This window comes from Colias philodice, chromosome 5, assembly GCF_061535455.1.
Source record: "Colias philodice isolate Cphi_HAF_F1 chromosome 5, ilColPhil1 Martin Lab GWU primary, whole genome shotgun sequence".
NCBI lineage: Eukaryota > Metazoa > Arthropoda > Insecta > Lepidoptera > Pieridae > Colias > Colias philodice.
The window spans coordinates 1,143,869-1,167,135 of NC_143090.1; the positions used below are offsets into that span (position 1 = coordinate 1,143,869).

Genomic DNA, 23,267 nt, shown 5'->3' on the forward strand with positions numbered 1-23,267 from the left:
GACCGTGGCATTGTAGTTATCAGATAGGCATAAGAATGGAGAAAGGTGCTTGAGGGGGAAATATTGACCCTATAGGTCCTGTAACCTCTTTGGCGATTTTTTTTCTAGTGTAGAGGTAATTAGCGCGTTTGAAAAGGAGTTTGTAGATTTAATTATAAAAATTGGTGTGTACGAAATAATGATTAATGTATAGAGACTTTTTCGGTTGTAAAAATGACTAGTTAATTTCTTTAGTAACCGTGTATTTATTAATGAATTATTTTTGGTACAACTCTATTTAATATTTAAATACGTAGAGAACAAATAAATAGTTGAGCAGACGTCTCTTCCTTATCAGCGATCTCTTGCAAGTTAACTAATGTAAAGTTGGCTAGCTACTTGTTATTATTCTGTGGTAAAGTATAAATAAATAAGATGTTATATTGTTATATAATATATTGTTGTTTAATACTTAGGATAGGCTAGTTTATAATTAGTCTCTAGATATATTATAATATAAAAATGAATCCCAATTTCCCTTGGTCACGTTTACACGGCACGATGTTTTCACTTGTAAACCTCGTTTCATATAATAATTAAGGGACTATACTATATTTTCTTTATTATTTTCTTTTCTTAATAAAATCTAATCAAAAACCAGCTATTTCTATTATTCAGTAGTATCTATTACATGACAAGCCATAATTTAGAGGAAAATATGAAGAATATCATCTCAGAAAAATTGCAAAAATTTTAATGATTGGAATTATTATGTTATTGTTTGTGCGATTTATATTATCAATTATCAATTCTTTGAAATTATTGCATTGCGCACCTCTACATAGTACATATTAATATGAATTTACATTATAGAAAAGACTTCTCGAATAAGTAGGTATGTTATGTACGATTTTTTTAAATACATATAAGACTTAATTTTGGTCTATGAATATTGAATAGAGAGACCGTATGTATTGCCTTAAATTTACTGTGACTCAGTAAGATTCTAGACTTTCCTATATTTCAAGTTGTATTCATGCAATTTATTTCCCCTCGGCTTAGCTCTGTTTCAGAACCAAGAAAATAAAAACTCTTAGGACAAAAAACAAAAAGCAATTATTCGATGGTATACCTTGACATAAGAGCATTAATACTTTTTTTTTAATTAATATTTATAGATTAAATTGATATCTATATATTTTATGAATGTTTTGTTTACATTGTGGGAGTTTTCATAACAATTCCTAACTTCACTTGATAAAAATATACCATTTAAAAATCATCCATAATAATATTAGATTTAATTCGTTTTTAAGCTTAAGTAACAAAAATATAAATTTTTTCCTTTTAAAATATACCAAGTGTCTCGTACATAATGCATATGAATCCTCTTTAAGAAAAGTTATATTGGCACTGCTCCTTTGGCATGATTACATATCGATTTTTTTTCCCGATACAGCTTAGATACGGTAGAAAAAAAATGTGTGTGTGTACTAGTGTACACACGTAAGAAGCGAAACTTCTTTATGACCTTATTTTAAAAAAAAATGTGTGCGTTTACTAGTGTACACACGTAAGAAGTGAAACTTCTTTATAACCTTATTTTTCAAAAAATAATATACCTACTATAAGCAACTTTACAGAAATACGTCGAATCACGCGTGGTAGGGATAAGAAAAAGATGGCGCGTAACGGAAAAATGTCACGCGTAACGAAAAAAGTTACACTAAATTTTATAGATATTCCAGTTTGCAAAAAAAAGTTTTACCGGAATCAAATGGCGATTTATTGCACGCCTCATAAGCGAAGCGTTGAGGTGGGTACTACTGTCACTTCGCGCAAAACATCTGATTTTTCAAACTTAAAATGTCTTTATGTATCATACATTGCACTTGTAAGATAATACATACACACACATATTAAGAAAAAACACTATTTTTAACGTTCATGATATTTTTGATGTCATTTTTGTTATTTAAACTAGTTAAAAAACAGTTTAAAAAAGTTCTGTCTTGGACGTCCGTGTGTCTGTATGTGCGGATCCTTTTTCTTGTTAACACGATAGCGACCGAAATACTTTACTAATCGAGTCTTTTTTTTTCTCTTACGCTTGAGTATGCTCAGGAATAGAACCCTTTCATTTTTCAGGGTCTGATTCGATGTGGTTTAATTGTTATTAAATAAACAAAAATAATAATTAATAAATATTTATTAAAAAAAATTATGAGGCGTGCACTTTTGGATTTTCCAAATTATTTATTGTTTTACCCTGCTGAAAGGTGAGCGATTGATGACCTCAGAAAAATGCGCTTCAGCATCTTTAATAGCGAAAAGTCTTAGGGATTTTAGAAAAAATGAAAAAAATAAATAAAGAATTAGCTCGGCGTATTTTGATTAATGTTATTACAGTTTATGGTAAATAGTATTAGTTAATTATATACTTTGTCATCTTTTTTTACCATTCGTAATATATCTAATACAAGAAATCGATAAAACACCAACCAAAAGAAATTTCCCGTTAATTCCAATAATGATTTAAAGTGATTAGCTAACAAGTTAAATGGGTAATATCTAGCAATTTATGTGCAGCTAAATATAGTAGTGGTAATTTTAGAATTTTCTACTATATTCCGTCTTTTCTCTACGGCGGGATTCCTGATGGCGCCACCGGCATTCGCATTAATAACGAAGGAACTGGTCTTAACACGCTAGGGCTGTAGCATTTGAAAAAAAACCTTGCCTTTTGAAATAGTAACTTAAATTCCATTTAAAACCTGAATAAATAAATGTGCAATGTGGAAAAATAATGTTTTGTAATTCCCGATGAATGTAGGTTCTAAAAATTATAAAATTTATGTGATGCAAGAATTCGTTCTGCAAAATAAATTAGCTTGAATATTTTCTAAAGATTTTAGTTATTGTAAGGGAATAAAATTTTGTCGTATTGAAATTAAATGAAGAACAACAAAATTATAATGAAAGTAAGTACCTAATTGTAAAAGAAAAGTACCTACTTATTTTATTGTCCAATTAATGGAATGAAAATTGAAGAAAATTAAAACGACAAGGAACATATGCCATAAATTTATTAAGCCCTTGTTACATATTCTTTTAAAATGAAATACTACCAGGTGACAACCTTATTGATAAGAAAATTATACACGTTAAAACTATCACTAAGTTGTGAAAACATAATAATATTTAATAAAGATAAGCAATTAACACGAGTTATTACAATTAAGTATATTATTTAGCATATTATTACTAATTCTAATAGTATTAACGTCCAATAAATATCTTCTGTCCAAGAATATGATAATCAGTGAAGGAAGAAGTGCCTATATGTGAAATTAATTTTATGCAAATAAGACTTATACAATAATAAGTTGGTTTGTAGGCGTGCCTTCAAATGATAACGCCTACTGTTCAATATGAACAATTTCTTTTTTTGCCTATGTACAGTATGGACTGTATTATTATTTTTACTTGAAATCGTACCTATGATTTCATGGGTTGAAATTTACGTGCTAATCAGGGTAAATATTATTAAAATTAATTAAAAAAAAAAATTTAAATTTTTTTCAGGAAAAACATTTCTCTTTTCATGTTCTTATAATATAAGTTAATCAATTCACTCATTCCAATCTTTAATAAAAAAGCAAAAAAAATAATAATTAATAAACAAATTAACTAGAATCTAATAAGCAGTTAGGTACAATACGATAACAATAATGAATTGAACATAGCAATGCTATTATAGATAAAAAAGCAAAATATTATCTCCAGAGACAAGACGATGCATAAATTGTCTGTGCCTATTTTTAGATATTCCCGCCATTCCTAGATACCTTCAGGACGTTGCCTTTTGCAATGTTAAACATTTACAACGGGTAATTTAAAAAGATGTAATCTGTCACATTATGAAAGAGGAATGCTAAAAAATAGATGGCTGTGTGGTGCAGATTTTTGTCGCAAGTAAAATACGATTAAGATGTTACGTAAATATTCAAAGAATTTTGTTACGAGGAAAGTCCTGTGCGTATTTTTTTATTGTTGATTATTTTTATTTAGGAAAAATTTGCCTTCAATACTGTATTATTTTTTTACTTGAAATCAAAACTACGATTTCATGGTTTTAAATTTATATAAAATTTATAAAAAAAATCGCATTCTATTTAAATAAAATTTAAATATAACTTTATCCCACATTTAAAAAGTGTGTGTGTGAAGTCCCGTGTCCCCGTAGTGGGGTACGGGGCAGATGCATTATTCATACATCTGTTTCACTGATCGATTTTCTTTAGGGACAAGTAGGTGATCAGCCTTCTGTGTCCTGCCAGACCGAGACATTTTTTTTTTCTTCGTCTCCACCGGGATCGAACCCAGGACCCCTCGGTTCTACGCTCACGCGTCAACCACTGTACCAAGGAGGCGGTCACATTTAAAAAACAAATAATTAATCAAATTACATGTACTTTACCTGTTCAAGACTAGATTCTAGTTGCAATTATATTAATAATGGCGTCCAATAGTCGGGCTCCTGTCACTTAGCACTTTCACTAAGTATTAAAATCAAATTAAGTTCTCCGATGTTTTATTACTGACTATAAATATTGCAGTCAGCAATCAAGTACTGAGCTTTTTTATCTATTTATATATAGGTTTTATTATAGGTTTCTCATCTTGTCGATTGACTGGATCACGTGGTTATGGATGAAAATAAAAAAGTTTGCGTCTTCTCAAACAAGTACAATTTAACAATTAACTTAAAATAATATGCAAATAAAAAGGTTCGTTGTTAAATATGTAAATATAAAACCATACTAATATTTTAAAACTAAAGAGTTTTTTTGTTTGTTTGAACGCACTAATCTGAGGCACGGACCAGTAGAGTCCGATTAGAAAAAATATTTCGGTGTTAGATAGCCCATTTATCGAGGAAGGCTATATATCCATACTAATATGTATCATAAATGCGAAAGTAACTATGTCTGTCTGTCTGTTACTCAATCACGCCTTAACTACTGAACCAATTGGCATGAAATTTGGTATAGAGATATTTTGATACCCGAGAAAGGACATAGGATAGGTTTTATCCCGTAAATCCTACGGGAACGGGTTTTTCTTTGAAAACGCGGGCGAAGCCACGGGCGGAAAGCTAGTAGGCTATAAATCATTACGCTAAGCTAACTGGAGCTAGTTTCCATTATAGTAAGGGGGATTTAGGTTTTCCTGTACAATTTTAAAAACATATTTAAGAGCAGAAAGAATGGAGAAGTATAATTTGGAAAAATAACGCTATTATTTATAGAAATAACAATACCATAAAGATCGTTACAGTAGAACGGATATACTTGTGCATGAAAATGCAGATTTTTGTAAATATGATTTAGTGTTCCAGAGCATATTCTGTTTCCTGAGATGTTTTTACTTTAATTAACACAATTGAAAATAAAACATTGCCAATTAAACATTTAACTTCCTCCTCGCAAAAAATTTCACGATTCACGGATGGACGAATATAAACGTTAGATTAAGATTTACTATATTATAAGAATATAGATTTACTAGATATGCCAAAGAAAACAATTAGATATTTAAGATAGGAACTATAGGTACTTTTGGGAACAAAACCTTCGTATAAATAGTTTACATAAGTTTATTCATTTAAAATGTTTATTATATGTATATGCAGAATGGAGCCAAAGAAACGACGCGACGGTATAATTTAATAATACATAACATTATCTTCTTATATATAAAAATGAATCGCAAAATGTGTTGGTAAGCGCATAACTCGAGAACGGCTGAACCGATTTCGATAATTCTTTTTTTATTATATTCCTTGAAGTACGAGGATGGTTTTTATGTAGAGAAAACGTAAATATGTACCACGGGCGAAGCCGGGGCGGACCGCTAGTCTTATATATAAAAATGAATCGCAAAATTTGTTGGTAAGCGCATAACTTGAGAACGGCTGAACCGATTTCGATAATTCTTTTTTTATTATATTACTTGAAGTACGAGGATGGTTTTTATGTAGAGAAAACGTAAATATGTACCACGGGCGAAGCCGGGGCGGACTGCTAGTATGTGATAAATATAGGCATGATATTTGTATATCATTATTGTTATAAAGTAAAGAAATAGAGCATTCTATAAGATTGCTCTATTTCTATAAACACATCTATTTTAATTCATTTATGATCGTTTCTCTGACACTTACTGGTTTAATAAAGTCATTGTCTTTTATCCCTAAAATATCTATTAATAATTCCGTAAAAAATCATGCCTTAAATTATTGACTCTTTTCCGAGATTTTCTTATATAATAATGACGAGCTGTCGTAAATTGGACAAGAATTGGACTATTTGGACACGTCATAAATCCCGGCAAATTTTACATAATGTAATGTAAATTTTTTGCATTACTGTTAATTAAAATTCGAGGTCGTTGACCCCACTGCAAAGTGTCAAAAATCAAATTTAAAACGTTTGCTAAGAGTATGGAGTGATTACTCGGTATCCAGGAATCGAATTGAGTACGTCGTTAATCATTATCCGGAGGCGAGGCTCGACTTTGAACTTGGAATGTTGCGTGCAGAAGTTGACAGAAATATTATTATTTTTGGTAAGGGTAGGTTTGTTTGATATAAATTATATAGGCTAAAGTTAGGATTATAATATCCTGGGTCTACGATTTTGTAGTGCCATTTTTTTAATAACTACATCATAATATTTAAACAATAGGATAATACAATACATCATAATCTACTCTACTACTCTACTACTATACTATCGCTCTACATAAAATCATATAATTTGTGTGTGCATATGTACCAAATTGGTACACATACTACCAAATCTAGTCTATCTAATATATAAAATTCCCCTGTCACAATGTTAGTTGCTCCTCCAAAACGGCTGGACCGATTCTCATGAAATATTCATGGTCGGTATATCGGGTAGGTCTGAGAATCGGCTAACATCTATTTTTCATAACCCTAAGTGATAAGAGTGGCAGAACAACGTTTGCCGGGACAGCTAGTAATTATATAATATTTGATCACATAATATTACAGAGTTGGATGTACGAAAGAACAAAATTAGCACCCCCCCATCAATTTCTTCTAATATTAATAAGCCCTAGAATTTTCTAATATAAATCTGCACACGACTGTACCCACAAGTTTGGAATATTTCGTAGAAACAAAAGTAAATACGATTCGCATGTTTGCGTCGCGCCCGGACCGTACGCGTTACGTACGGTTATGTGCCGGGGACGACTTGCTTGTTTTGCTATGCCTCTTCATACGATATTGGTTATTAGTTTAGGAATATTATAAGGTGCACAAACTTGAAGGGACTTTAAAAGAAAATATTTTGTTAAGGAAATTATCCAGCCAGACATTTGAAAAAGCATAAATTATTGTGTTTACATCATATTCTTACTTACTTACTATAAGTAGTGATAATAAATTGAAAATAATCGCTATTTAGCCTGCTCTTTACATAAAACAGAATTCTCGAAATCAGCTCTTTGCAATGAGCGTAAAATATTCTATCCTTCGCGAGAGTCATCAATGATCAAAGTCAATATCGGTGACTAATAGTTTCTGTGATCTGTGTACGAAACAGAACATTACAGCAAATCCTATATGTATAAAATTATATCGAAAACTTCCTTTCAACAAAACTTATTTCCAGACTCCTGAATTTAATCAAACCTGGCGCTAAACTGTGTGAAGACGCTCTAACACACGCCCAAATTTGACGAAGCCTTTTTATTTACGATCGGAACAACGTCAAGGACACGGCTTCGCGAAAAGATTTAATATCATCGTGGCATGTGGAGATGTAACTTGTTACAGGATATATGATACAAGCTATTAATGTGCTTTCTCCTTTTTTAAATGACTTGTGACATTGGATTCACCTTTTTGTTTCAAGTGAAGTTATTTCAGGTAAATGGCATCAAATATCTTTGATCTTCACAGGAAAGATAATGCTCCTAAACCTACACCCATTGCGAGCATATACCTCAAACTCAAATATTTATTCATTCAAATAGACTTTTGAATTGTCATAACTAAGTTTTACCAATTACCACCGATTCCCAAATCAGTCTCTAGACTCTACGGAGAAGAACCGACAAGAAACTAATTTTAAAAGAGCAACTACGGGCTCTTAGTTATAAAATCATATAAATTTTACATAATAATTATGATAGTGATGCATATATTATATCATATCTATTATACTATTGACCTATTTCTAATCCTTATCTTGTGTATTATCTTGTATTGTACATGTTTTCTTTCACTTTTTATTTTTTCCCGCACAACTTAACTAACTAGGCTTCTTAGGAAACCCAATAAATTAAGTCATCAAGATCAGACAAAATGCTCATAAAATAAAAACCAGCAGGCCTATCCGAATTAAATTTTTATGAGACCAATTCGACACCATTCCACATCAAACAAAAAAAAAACCGGCCGAATTGATAACCTCCTCCTTTTTTTTGAAGTCGGTTAAAAATCACTCATATTTTAATCGCGTTAAATTTCCTGTAATATCAAATTGTTATTTATTATGCTAAACGACTAACCCACTTAGGTATATCGATTTTGAATAAAGGATCAAAATGTACCGTTGCGTCCATTTGCAAGTCATGTGCAGATTTATGTGATTAACCTTTATTATGAAAAATAATATAACAACTGACCTACTAAATAGTAGGGCAATGTAATCGTATATATTGAAAATGTATATGTATGTATGTAGAGTTTATAATATGCATATATTTTTGTGTATAATTAGGGTAAAACCTAAAAAATTTATAATAAAAGGAAAGAAAAAATATGTCCGATACAAAATAATATACACGACGAAAGGACTAAAATGCAGAGCAATTATTTGTTTGAAGTTGATGGAAACTAATAGGAGAACTTAAATATTTTATTTACTATGTATATTTGCAAAATTATTGAATGTCGCTGGAAACTAGATAAAAATTGTAATATTGTGAAGCTGTAATTATTAAAAGATATATGTTATACATTTTTTCATTAGTTTATTCTTTTTAACTAATAATAAAAAACCTCATTTTTTTTTTTGAAGTTGGTTAAAAAGATACGTTACTAAATTGCAATAATATATCTGCGTACTATAGCAATAATTTGATTGTCTTGTCGCCAACGTCCATACCACGTTGAATACACCGGTTCTCGTCCGATCACCGAAGTTAAGCAACGTCGGGCGCGGTCAGTACTTGGATGGGTGACCGCCTGGGAACACCGCGTGATGTTGGCTTTTTGCTCACAATAATTATAACTTACATCCATATTTCATAGCTCGTATGGGAATGATAGATAACTCTTTGAAAATAATATCTTTCTTTTTTTTTTAAATAGCTTGCCCGAGTCACTTGCTCCTCCCAAATAAATGCAGTAAAAAAACAACCTATATCACTGAAATCTAGGTACTTCTGGTGCTAATAATAACCTTAGTATTTTTTGGAGATCAGACAAACAACAATTTTTTTATTTCTGTCATGTGTGATGAAAATAAAATGGTAATATAAATAAAATTTGATATTCTATAAAACCTAACATAAAATTAAAAATGATATCTTAAATTTTTAGAATGATTTTTTTTTAATTCCATACTTACAATTAAGCTTCTAGAAAACTCATAACAATTCACAAAGCTTATTTTAAAACAGGCCAACTAGATCCTAGCATTCCTAGATCGCTATTCCTCCACAATAGATCATCTATATTTATCCGAGGTGAATGATCCAGCCGCGTGTTATACTGACACAATGTTTGCCCATTAGAAAATGGAGACTAATTGCCTGGAAACTTTTCGATTTTGCACTTATTGTTGAGATCAAAAACTATAAACCTTTCTGCCGCGCGTGAAATAGATTCATCTTACAAAATTGAAATTTCATTCACCCTTTTTACTCTGATACAGGGTCAAAAATCCTTTCTTGATGCTTTCCTAACATATTTTAATTCAAGAAGGTACCAATGTTCATGGTAAGTTACGTAAGTAAATCAATCAAGTTTTTTTCTCTAGATTTCCTAAATGAAAAAGGGGCTGATATGGATAGAGCCGTTAGAATGGCTAACGGGGAATTCATTTGTATGGTACCTAGGTAATTTAATTTTTATAAATTACTAGCTGCTCCGCGTGGTTTCACCCCCGTGGCTCCACCCCTGTTGGTCGTAGCGTGATAATATATAACCTTCCTCGATAAATGGGCTATCTAACACCGAAAGGACCAAATCGGACCAGTAGTTCCCGAGATTAGCGCGTTCAAACAAACAAACAAACAAACTCTTCAGCTTTATAATATTAGTATAGATAATCCTTGTCAGATTATATTGAAGTAATAATAAAGCACTTTATTAAAGTACCTACCTATTTTAAAATATGATGTAAATAGGAAAACAGAGGTGGGATTATCGATGAAAATAAAAAGCAAAAACGTTTTATTCCGTAAACTTTATTGAAATTCATTTTGCCATAAAATTTATTTTAACATTTTATTAATTACAAATGCTTAAATTTTAAAAACTTACATTATGTACAACTACCAATCACCAATTTATAAAAATACATCACAAAATCATACGAAACTATCCTAAAATAATTACAGGAGCTCCTTTGAAAATTACATACAAAATCAAACACTTACAATACCATCAATTTTTATACAAAACTAAGCTAAAACCATTAATACATTTTATGAAAACGTTCACAGATAAAAAAATACAATCACTTGATCACCAATTATTTGACAGTTCATTAAAATAACAAACACCGCTCTCTTCATCCCTTTTGAAAAAAAAGAGCTCAGGTTTATGGTTAGAAAAAATAAAGAGTCATAGACACTAGAATTTGTTTTTTATTTCTTTCGATGAAAGAAGATAGATTAAAGAGGGAAAGAGACGCAATGATGAAACTTATACTAAGGACTAGCTGTTTTTAAATGGGTTTTTTAATCTTATCACAGCAATGTACTATACTCCCGATTTCTAGATTTTTTATAGAAAAAATCATTTAACCAGGTACTTTTCATAACCGTTCCAACACTAAATTTAACATCAGTTCTAATTAAAGATTGGAAGTGAATCAAAAACTAAGATATTGACAAAGCACTGCAGATTCACAGGTATTATTTCATTGAATAAGTTAAAAACGTAATTTAAATATCCCTTTTTAAATGTAATTCAAATTAAATTTAAAAAGGGCTATCTTTTAGAGGTAAAATTTACAGATACTAATGGTCAGCATATAAAAATAATATCATTACAAAAAATGAATTTATTGCAAGAGGCACATGCAAAATCAGGAAACAATAAGATCGCTCTTGCAATAAAATCAAATTATTGTAAGATGTGTGAAAATGCAGTTGAAAATAAATCACAAGAAACAGGAAAGACTGATGTTGAATTCAGAATTAAGACTCACAACAAATACATTTGCTAACTTTAAACAACCCTTGTGATAAATGTAACTTATACTTAAGTAAAGACTAGGGTTTAAATGAAAACGGTGAAAATTAAATTTCTTTCATTATTCTTAAATCTAATTCTGGGATGAGTGGACTATCACATGGGACTGGTTCATTCCTGAAATATAATATTCATGTCAATAAAAATATTTAAAAATTATTTGTTTTCAAGACAAACTATTGATAAGTATCCTAGTAATCCTGTTTCCAGAAACCTTTTCCTGAACTAATTAATTCGCTTCTTAAAATACATTGATGAAATTCGATTCAGAAATAAAAGTATAGATCTACTAGGGGCTACTGGAGGTTTTTTTTAATAGAAAATGATCACGAGGCGGGATTCGAACCAGTGCTTTTTATGCCGTGCCATGGCAAACTAGTCTTCTATTCTGCTATAGCAATAAAAATGTAATTATAAACTCCTTACCCAGGCATATCCGATCTTAAGAAGGCATTAGGAGACTGATAGTTGAGCTCAATGTGATCGCTGTTATCGCAAATAATCCGGGACATTGTCACCTTCTTGATTTCAGCTAGCTGACCTGAAAATTATTATAAGTATAGTAATTTTTAAGAGTGTATTAATATTTTGTATCAATAGAGTTGTCAGTCATGTCTGTGTGTGTCTGTGATGTGTGATACTTTCTTATCACTAATTATATGAAGACGCTGAAGCTATGTTTTTGAATAAAATTAACTAGATATACATAGTATATTATTTAATATAATTAATGAAATATTATTGAAGTCATGCATACAAATTTGAAACTTTTTAATTACAAAAATAACTACACAAAATGTGGTAGGTAAATTTTTAAACTGTTATGACGATTCAAAGTTGTGCTTAAAATGATAAGTGCTTCTAGAAGAAGTCTAATTGAATTAATAAAAGTTTGAGTTTGAAATATAACTTACTGATAGTAAAAGCTCCAGGATTAACATCTGGACCGTAATCATAAAAGTACCGATCGCCATTTTTAATTCGTGCGAACTGATCGGCCAATATTTGCGCAAACGTTGGGCCAACGATGGCGCCCTCTAGGGGTTTCTCTAGAAGTCCTCCCACCCAGAGGTCTATGTCTTGTGGGGATTTGTATACTGATGTTAGACGTTTTGCCGTCTGTGAAAATTGTAATTTGCAATATAATTGACAACAGATTGGAGACAAAATAATTATCTGAACTAATTACACAAATGTATAATGATGGACTATTTTAATTAAGTTATTAGAAAAACTATTGTGCTAAAAGATCGTTCTTAACGAGGAGAAGAAAGAGTAAAAGATCGCTTAGTCATTTTCTACCATCGTGAAAATGGTATGGTATTTAATATTTATTTTATTTAATACTAGCTTTTCACCCGCGGCATCGCCCGCACAGTCAAAGAAAAACCCGCATAGTTCCCGTTCCCGTGGGATTTCCGGGATAAAACCTATCCTATGTCCTTTCTCGGGTATCAAAATATCTCTATACCAAATTTCATGCAAATTGGTTCAGTAGTTAAGGCGTGATCGAGTAACAGACAGACAGACAGACAGAGTTACTTTCGCATTTATAATATTAGTATGGATTTCCTTTCGTATCATCTGCATGTAATTTTGTTAACTGAGCGTCTGAGCATATTATTAAAGAGAACTTCAAATATTAAACACTTACATTAGGTGAAAAATCAGTGAAATCCAAAGGCATCAAACCGACCAGTTTCCTATAGTCATTATAATTTCGTAGACCATAGTCCCTCCCTCGTTGTATATTGAGAGCGGCTAGATCAAGCCCGGATGGGTTCCCACCGTGAAACATGTATTGTGTTAGCTAAAAGGAAAAAAAAAAATGTTTTTGTACATGTAAAATATAAAAACGCTCCTGGTTCAAGAAACAAATAATAAAACCAAGAGACACAAAATATTTTTAAAGTTATAAAACATGAATTAAGTTTAGCATGAAGAAAATAAAAAAACATTGAATATTAGATCCTTTTCATAACTCATATCTAACTAATTAGGTACTTGAGTAAGCATCCATTTTTTTCTAAATACTTACTAACGACTCCATGTATCTTAGGTAACCTGGTTTTACAGACGATTTGATTGTACAAAATTATAAAAATACTTTATTTTTTGCCTGAATGTTTATTTCGTTTGTATCAGATACTAGCTGTGCTCTGCGGTTTTACCCGCAGTGCTCTACTCTGGTTGATCTAAGCGTGATGATTTATAGCCTTATAGCCTTCCTCAATAAATGGGCTATCTAACACAGAAATAATTTTTCAAATCGGACCAGTAGTTTCTGAGATTAGCGCGTTCAAACAATCAAACAAACTCTTCAGCAATATAATATTAGTATACATTACTTGATATTTAAGTATTATTTGTTACTCACTGATTCAGTCATAAACGGATCAACATTTTGCATGGGTTGCCAGGACATTCCCATCAGCATTCTATCGAGAAATGGCTTTAGTCTCATTCTAGATGGCTGGAACATTACTTCTGGAATTGATAGAACTTCGGACGTGTCTCCCGATTTCGGGCTAAGAACCCTGGTAAAATAGATTATGATTAATTTGGATCTAATACTGCAATTTTAACAATATGTATTTCTCTCTGATAGTTATATTTTCACTGCCGGCATAGCAGTGAAAATATAACTATCTTTAGTTAAACTATAGTTTTTAAAAAGGATGAGGATATTAATCATCGATTGATAATATAATAGTTGGTAAATATCGAAATAGTTTTAATCGACGTGAAAGTATTTTTTTTATCGATTACATGCCTCCTACCATATATCATTCTTCTTTACGTTCATCATCATTCACACTAATTTCCACAACCTTTACAATATTTTTCTTTGTCAAAAAAATACTCACATCATTTTACCATCAACAGTGGAATGTCCAAACCTCATGGCTGCAGCAGCAAACTCAGCTGTCAAGGAAGGATTCACGAGGGAATCGTAGCCAGTAGAATAACCCTTGGGAGATGTTATCTTGAACAACTTCATTACTTTTGGACCTGAAATATACATTAAGTTTAACAAACTGTAAGAAGAATGAAGATTTTATTGTATGTTTGTTAATTCAAGAAACTGGGTCAAATTCGTGTAAAAGTAATTATACATTTATTATTTTCAACGGCTTTTCTTGTTTATTTTCTAACTTAATAAGTTAAAGAAGGAAGAAGAAAAGGATAAGGTTGTTTCTAACTTTGTAAAATTGAAAATTGTTTCATTATGAGTTGCCTTATTCGTAAGATTTTTAAGTTTCAGTCCACGATAAGCTGAAGCTAGGCTTGTATAAGTAATATTATAATGGAGGATGGAGTTTCTTGCCGGTTCTTCTCCGTAGATACTGCTTTCCGAATCGGTGGTAAATGTTAAAAATATGTTATGAGTTATGACGATTCAAATGTGCTTCTAGATGAAGTGTCATTGAATAAATAAATCTTTGAGTTTAATCTTCTCACTTCAGTCAATTCTCTGACTTACCTAAAAGCAGTGGCAACCATTCCTTATAAATGATGTTTTGGAACTCTGCTTGTACGATCCTTCTGGCTTCAAAGAAAACTTTATCATCATCCCACTTCGGGTTTATCAGGGAAAGTTCTCGAGCCACTCTATTGTGCTCTCTGATGAAAAGAGTGTTCAGAACTGTGAGGGTTATTATCTGGTTTCCGTGATTATCACCTAAAAAGGGAGAATTAAAAGAAGAAAGATAAGTTGCAAATGAAAGTTAAGGATTCAAATCATTATCTGTACTTATTGAAAACATTGGTAACTTAATATATTGTAACAAAGCTTGGCTGTTCAATCGCACAGTGATAATTTCTATGTAGATTACTGTTCAACTAACTTTTGATAAATGTACAAGACATGTAATATTTTTGCTAGTTTTAGTTACTTGTTTGTCACAAAAGTAATTCTATAAATAATGCTTCACCTAAACCAATATACATAAAGAAAATATAATTACCCGAATCAAAACAAACAGCACCCTGACTCTTGACCAAACACTCTGGTTTCTGCGTAAGTGGCGGTAATTCCCTACCAAAGTCATGGAAGGTCTTCAGCAACCCACCAGGAGCTCGTAGTGAGTTTAACTTCTCGAGAGAACTACCATAAATGGGGGAAAGATCTGGGTAGTGGGTTGCACCATTCATCTAGAATTTAGAAATAGCAATGAGATAGGAAATCAAAATTTAAAATAATTCTTATCTGTAAAATAATAATATTAGAAAAATGTTGCCTAGATCTCTTTCTGTTATTTAAATCAATAGTTGCACTTGTATACGTAGTATATTATTATTAGTCTGTGGTTGCACACAATTAGATAAAAAATTAAGAATAAAAATGTATCCCTGTTGTTTGTAATGCCCCAAACATTTTTTTGAAGTGAAACTTTTTTAGGCGTATTGAGAGTAAATTTTTAAGGTCGCGTCACCGCAATACCGTCACGTCATGGGGTAAGGGGACGATTTTGGTATTTATGAATCTTGCCAAAGAAGTTTCACTTCTGACACGTGTAATCGGCACACAGACTCTTTCTTTTTTGCAGAAAATATACCTGCTTAGCATATCCGACAGAGCAATCACTCCACGGCGCAAGCTGTGTCCTCACAAAGTTAAGGCATTTAGTGTGGAACTGCTTGTAAAAGGGATCAGTGTCGGCCACCGGGATGGCGGCGCAGGCCCAGTGCTGTAGCTCTATGGGGAGGGCAGTTCCATCTTGAGAACAGCAGGATATTCCACTGCCGTTGGCTGGAAAATATAGGTTTTTGCTAGAACTTCAGTTGGTATATTAGAATGCATTCTATAGAAAACTAGTGGTCCGCCCCGGCTTCGCCCGTGGTACCTACATGTTTAAACTATCCTATCTCTCAAGTTGGATCGAACTGCACATGGTGTGCGAATTTTATTATAATCGATTAAGTGGTTTAGGAGTCCATTGAGGACAAACATTGTGACACGAGATTTATATATATGTATTAAGATTAAGATTATGGTAATAGTTGCGTTGACAATAATGTGATGAAGAAAGAGACAGTTGTAAATCGTAACGATTAATTCTATACGGGAACTATATTTTCCATCACCAAAATTTATATTTGTCATCAAGTTGTATCACCTAATAAATAGATCTATCACCACGAAATATTTTCGTTCTCAAATAAACAAAAATTGTTCCCAGGTATGAATTATCAAATTAATATTAATTTATGTGTAAAATAAGAGATCGATAACCAATAAAATTATATTGCATTACATGAATATAAACTTCGTTCTTATAATAACAGTTTTGTTACATAAATAATAGCTCTGTGCTCAGAATGGTAGATCTGTCACCAAATAAATCGATTATCGATCCCTGACTGCGACTCTTTTTTATTTGATATTTTGTTACCAATACAGTAGTAACATTTTATTTCGTTCAGATATGAAATTAATAGTATTCGTTACCAATTTAATACATCAATTTATAATTTTTATGAAAAAATGATCAATTTACTAATTCTGTCTTTCTAATTATCTAATTTCTATCTTTAATTAAGGGTTTTTTATCTACTATTCTGCTAGCCATAAGCCAGCTATTTTAAACCAGCGCTGATTGTTCAGTGGTAATTATTTTCAACAATAAATATTGATTATTTTGACTTTAATTGTTTTATTTACTACCTACTCTGCTAAAAATTTTATTTAAATATAATTTATACATACTACCAGTGGAAATTTAGAACCTTGGTAGTCTAGTTAAGTAGCAGAATCTTTTGGTTGAAACGATCTTGACAACCCTAATTTTTTATTTGAACTTAATGCAATTTTCTAGTAACATAATATGATTTATTGGTGATCTCTTTAAATTAGTTTGCTTAAATACTTATTAGGACACACCTAATATAATACATACAAAAACATTTATTTGGTACTAGACCTTATATCTCAGGATTTTAGGTGATTTATTGTGGAAGTGATTTTGCATTGTTTGGTGACTACATTTTGGTGACAGATCTACTATTTTGAGGACAAACCCTATTATTTAAGAAACACAAAACTAATTAAATTGGTGATAGTTTAAATGATACCCATTCTATACTAATACATAACGCGCTAATCTCAGGAACTACTGGTCTGATTTGAAAAATTATTTCTGTGTTAGATAGCCCATGTATCGAGGAAGGCTATATTATATCACGTCACATCACGCTAAGACCAACAGGAGCGGAGCCACGCGGGTGATATAATCTGAATAGTACATTCATAATTATAACAATCCAATGAAAGAAATAGTTCTTCAATGCTCCAACACTTGATTTCAAAGAAGCGATGGCATTAATTTTAAAGAAAATATAAAACAAGAAAATAAACCACTCACCAGTACTAAAAACAACTCCAGAAGTAACATCATAAGCCAGCAAGTGCCCAAACTGTATGAACATAAGATTATGTGACCGGCTCGGTTGATGAGCGTCCGGGATGAGAACACTGCTCACTTCTCGAGCACTGGGAAGGTGGTTCCCTGTTACTGATAGACGGAAGGACCATGTGCCTGGAAATAGATTATTTAATTTACATTAATACAATATTTGTCAATATTGTATCGAATTATCAATATTGTATCGAATATAATCGTATAATCGAAATGTTTTGAAAATTCGATCAGGAGGCGGGATTCGAACCCGAACTTTTAACCGCACCATATTTTGTTTAAATAGTATGTTAAACAGTATCTAATTTAACATAACGAAGACTTTTTACTGCATGCCAAAATATATTAAGTTTCGTCATCAAAATATATGAAACAACGTAAAAACAATGGCGTGGAAAGGGCTTTAAAATTAACATTGGTGATGAAGTGACAAGCATGAGGTACAAAGCGGTTCAGCACTGAAATCTCTGAGTCAATTATTGAAGTTATATAAATTTTTAATTAATAACCCGTTACAATAGTACCACAGGTCCTAAAAAATAAGCGTCTTATTTCTGTGTTCATAAAGATACCAAAAACGTTACCATCTCGATAATCCGGCGGCAGTAGCCTCTCATACCCAGTGTGGCTTGCCCCCCAACTCGCTTGCTGCGGATTGTTGCAGCTGCCATCTATGCTTCTGTATTTAGAGGGTATTGTGGGGCAACTGGGTTGGATTGGGCATAAGGTACCTGAAAAAAATATTTTTAATCGACTTCCAAAAATAAATAGGAGGTTCTTTGATTCCTCTGGTCATATTGTAGAAGAAATAGCTTAAAGCAATGCGGTTGCATCAAAATCTATTCAGTCGTTTATAAATTAATCTGAACAAACAGACAACAATGAATATTCATAATTGCTTATATTTTGCAATGCCATAATATGTCTATATTATTTTTGTGAGCTTATTATAATACGTCTTTTTTCGGTATCTAAATATTTTCTAACTTCAATTTATTAAAAAAATAGTATTATATTATAGTTCATAAAGTCTCACCATCCAAATGATCAGTAAGACCCAGAGCAAGCTCGTGATCGGAAAGCGCCTGCCGATCTCTCAACTCCTGCGCAGCGAATAGATTCACTAGTCCACTTTGTCCCAGGACATTAGCTTTTTTGTTGAAAGTCATAGACTGTAAGTAAATACATTTATTTTAATGTTTTTTTTAAGAGATACTAAAATCATAACAGAAACGAATTTTTTTTATATATTGACAAATTAGATATACAAATAGTATTTCAAATATAGCGTAGGTAATTACTGTGATAAATGATACATAATGTTCATAAAATCGAAAATTATGTAAAATTCCCAAGATTCTTCTTGCAAGCAAAAACTATTGAAATCATTCTTATATAATAAATGCGAAAGTTTGTGAGTATGATGGTTGTTACTCTTTCACGCAAAAACTGCTAAACCGATTTTCATGAAATTATGGAAGTAGGTATGTGGGTTTTTCTTTGAAAACGCGGGTGAAGCCGCAGACGTGATCTAGTATGATAATATAATACTTACTAGATGATGACCATAGCTCGGTTCATGATCCTGGACTATCGTGCCATCCTTGTCTGACAAGATGGCGGCTCTTTCCATCCAATCTAGCAGTCGTTGTCTAGATATATTGTGGACTTCTTTCAATTCTGGTATGTTGACTGCTGCGCGGAATTTGCGGTCGGCTTCCGCTGAAAACAATACAGTGATTTAATTAAAAATGTTTTAATTTCCGTATAAGTTTTTTTTAACTATTTATCTGTATTCTGTCGTGTATATTTGCAAGGAATACGATGATGATTGAACTTTTAATTACCTATGTGGATAATAATCGATTAAGGATTACTGCTATAGCTTGTTTTCAATTAATACTAAATAAATAAATAAGAAATTTAAAAGAGAATTATCAAGAAAGAAAATCGTTACGTTCTTAGTATTGAGCATGCAATCGAGCATTTCACACTCGTGTTTATTTAATTATAATCTTCTTACCAGCCAATCTGTTCCCTGTGAAACAACAAACACCTATATGTTCTTTATTAATATGACATCTTGGGTTATAAGAGTGTGGTCTGGTGTGAGCTGGACACTGCACTTTCGGGACGCACACACCGCCCCGGGGACAGATGGAGCAAGGCGGTGTTGTTTCGTGAATGTGCTCTGGAATTATGCGTTTTTTGTATTAATATGTGCATATTTAGGTTATAACTTGAGGTTGAGATAGTTTGATCATAGACTATATGCAGATACTATTAATTGCTAATAAAAACAATCAGGGGCACGTAGAATGTTACGCAAAATAGTTTTATATTACCTATTTTACACGCTTTATATTAGCTTCACCTGTATGTTTGTTTATTTGTAACCGACTTCTTTAGGCGTGATTTTGACCCACTTTAAACGGCCAGATTTCGTTCAAACTTTGTAGATTTATTGAGGACCGATGACAATACACTAATTTGATAAAATTATTCCATTTTTTAGTTCGGTTTCTATAAAAAGCGTGTTTTTTAGTTTTTTTTTAACTATTATTATTTTGTGAATATTGTTAAAACAATGTTTCACGTTATCACATATCTGACAAGATAAAAAATTAGGTTATAATTGTAAGCATTTTTTTTCTGAGTGAACATTTTATGATAACCTTTATGAAATTGATTAAGCAGCATTTGCATATTATTTATTAAAGAAAACTAAAATAGCTGATGTAAATTTTAGTATTACTAAAATAAATAATTATGATGCTTTATTTTACAATTCAATTTTATTATTGATCGAATGTGACGAAGGCAAAAAAGTTACCTAGCAGATTTATTAAACACTAGTGGTCCGCCCCGGCTTCGCCCGTGGTACATATTTCGCAATAAAAGGTAGCCTATGTCCTTTCTCGGGTATCAAAATATCTCCATACCTAATTTCATGCAAATTGGTTCAGTAGTTTAGGCGTGATTGAGTAACAGACAGACAGACAGAGTTACTTTCGCATTTATAATATTAGTATGGATAAAGAACAATGTATTGTGGAAACCACATTGTCAAAAGTCATTCCTTGTTCAAAAATTGTTTATTAAAATAAATTAAAAATCTACTTGCCTAAATCATTGATACCATAATGACCTCCCAAAGCTTCACTATTGCACAAAACACTGAGTGGACAATATATCACCACATACACTAATATATAATACACTAACCTTGTAAAATTCATTGTAATAATTGAATAAAATTATAATTTACAATGAAACGCGTGGGAGTCATGCTCGATCGGTGGCTGAAATGACAGATAGAATGGCTTGTATGATTTATTCGAGATTTTGAGGGTAGTTGTAAAAAGTAAAATGACCAATAAACTCAGTAAAAAATCCTAAATTCAAGGGTAGGTAAGTATTTTTTAAGTTTTGGATGTAAGAAGTGATAGATATTTTAAAGATGTTTGGAAGCCAGTTTTCTGGTACTCTTTCAAGCTTCGGGCAACTTTTTGCATCCGTGGTACAGGGTGAGTAAATTTATAATGAATGTTGTGATAACGGAAAGCTATTATTCATTTTGATTATGTCTTAGTTAAATATTATTACACTGTCAACTTTGTAATATATAAAATTTGTTTCTTAAAAAGGTTTGTGTGCCACTAAATTGATCATTGTTTAAGATTAAATGGCGTGAAAAGAAATTTATAACCTTTTATTTTGTTTTAGATCTCAGTGGAACCATCACAGGCTCTTTGTAGAATTGAACACTCTTGAGCAGTGTCTGCACTTTGCTGAGAAGCGGGGTATGATTCTACGGGAGAAACTCTGTAGCCGCCATCGACAGCCTATGACTCTTCATACATTTGGGGGACAACTTGGTTCCTTCCGTTGCCGCAAGAGCACTTGCAGACATAAGTCAGTGAGTCGCTCCAAGGGAACGTGGTTTGAGAATGTACATCTCCCCAAAAATATAGTATTCCAGATTATGTACTTATTTAGTGTGGGAGCGGACTATAACGCTGTGCAGCGTGAAACTGCAAGACGAGAAAGAGATACAGTGTTATCAACAAAAACAATAGCCGATTGGTTCTCATATTGTCGGGAGACCATTGTGGTGTATGAATTGGAGCATCAAGAAAGTGGAAGAAAAATAGGTGGACCTGGGAAAATTGTCCAGGTAGACGAAAGCAAATTTGGAAAACGCAAGTATAACCGAGGCCGCCGCGTTGAAGGACATTGGGTCCTCGGTATGATTGAAAACGGCAGTCAGGATCTGAGACTGGAAGTGTGTCCTAATAATGAGAGATCTTCTGAAATACTGGTGCCACTTATACAGAAACATGTTGAGGAGGGCACAGAAATCCATACAGACTTCTGTGAGCTTATGATTGCCTTCCTCAATATGGATACATTCACAAAAAGTGTAATCATAGTGACCCAGAACACAGATTTGTGGTACCAGATGGGACACACACCCAGAGGATTGAGAGCCAGTGGAGAAATTTAAAACGAATGTTCGCCAAGGACCCATACAAAGGAAATTTCACCGACTGGCTCATAGAGTACAATTGGAGGAAAAAAATTATTGCTAAACATAAGGATCCCTTCGAGGAATTACTGACTGCTGTAAACTATGTATACAAATAAATATATTATTATTACATTATTATTTTTATTTCAAAAATCCCAATTCAATACAGAAATCCTTACTGTTGGTTAGGTTAAGTTCGTTTTTTTTTCCTGAGCGAAGCGAGGGCCATCCCACAGAGCGGGGAGGGCAATTTCAAGTCTTAATTCGCGATTTCCTTTCCATTCTATCCTAAAATCGTGGGATTTGACTAATTAAACCCAACCTAACCTCAAAACTTTAAACTCCAATATCTCAGAAACTAAGTGACTCCTGACCCCTCCCTTTGGGGGAGGGGTTCCCACCACTCCCCCCTCCCCCCACAAAAACCTTAAATTCGTGGGTTATATTTGTACAGTCCTTCCAAAAGGAAAAGTAAGTAAAACGAAATAATCATAAAAAAGTTTATTCAACAATTAATATAAAAATATACACTTTACACTCTCAAGCTAAATCACAAAATCAGATCCTAGATTAACATCTGCTATAGCCTATACCTAAGTTTTACCTTATCGCGGAATTTAAGTTTTTCGTTCAACACTAGAAACAATCGAGACTATTCTTCTTTAAGCCTTTGAGTTCAGATTAAACTAAACTAATTTCAAGGGAACACGAAAAATATAAAATATCTTCATTTCTCAAATACTGCAACTATTAGAAAAATCATTTAAATTATATCAAATGTAAACGTTTTTGTTAAGGTACCAGGCAAGTTCTT

The 23,267-nt window shown here is 32.2% G+C and overlaps 1 protein-coding gene, 1 non-coding gene and 1 pseudogene across 2 annotated transcripts; 2 read left to right on the forward strand and 1 right to left on the reverse strand.

Moving 5' to 3' along the window:
* The first annotated feature begins 9,171 nt into the window (after positions 1–9,171).
* Positions 9,172–9,290, forward strand: LOC149488222 (5S ribosomal RNA). The gene has a single exon (XR_016315673.1). It is a non-coding gene; the product is annotated as a 5S ribosomal RNA (ribosomal RNA).
* A 1,203-nt stretch (positions 9,291–10,493) lies between these two features.
* On the reverse strand, positions 10,494–21,244 carry Pxt (chorion peroxidase). The gene is made up of 15 exons (XM_089695369.1): positions 21,047–21,244; positions 19,946–20,113; positions 19,478–19,644; positions 18,959–19,094; positions 18,507–18,653; positions 17,869–18,042; positions 16,063–16,256; positions 15,472–15,658; positions 14,988–15,185; positions 14,371–14,515; positions 13,881–14,040; positions 13,158–13,313; positions 12,418–12,622; positions 11,930–12,044; positions 10,494–11,620 (listed from the first exon to the last, which is right to left on the reverse strand). Exons 1-15 carry the CDS (start codon positions 21,159–21,161, stop codon positions 11,551–11,553), a joined length of 2,337 nt encoding a protein of 778 aa, XP_089551495.1. The 5' UTR covers positions 21,162–21,244; the 3' UTR covers positions 10,494–11,550.
* Positions 21,245–21,573: 329 nt separating this feature from the next.
* LOC149488224 (uncharacterized) lies at positions 21,574–22,585 on the forward strand (annotated as a pseudogene).
* Positions 22,586–23,267: the final 682 nt, after the last annotated feature.

Excerpts from the sequence above, each read along its gene's own strand:
- Pxt (XM_089695369.1), bottom strand. The coding sequence starts at position 21,161 with ATGAATTTTACAAGGTTAGTGTATTATATATTAGTGTATGTGGTGATA. Across the intron at positions 18,654-18,958 it reads TCTTACTGATCATTTGGATG|GTACCTTATGCCCAATCCAA; the intron begins GTGAGACTTTAT and ends TATTTTTTTCAG. Across the intron at positions 13,314-13,880 it reads ATCCGTTTATGACTGAATCA|CTAACACAATACATGTTTCA; the intron begins GTGAGTAACAAA and ends TTTTCCTTTTAG.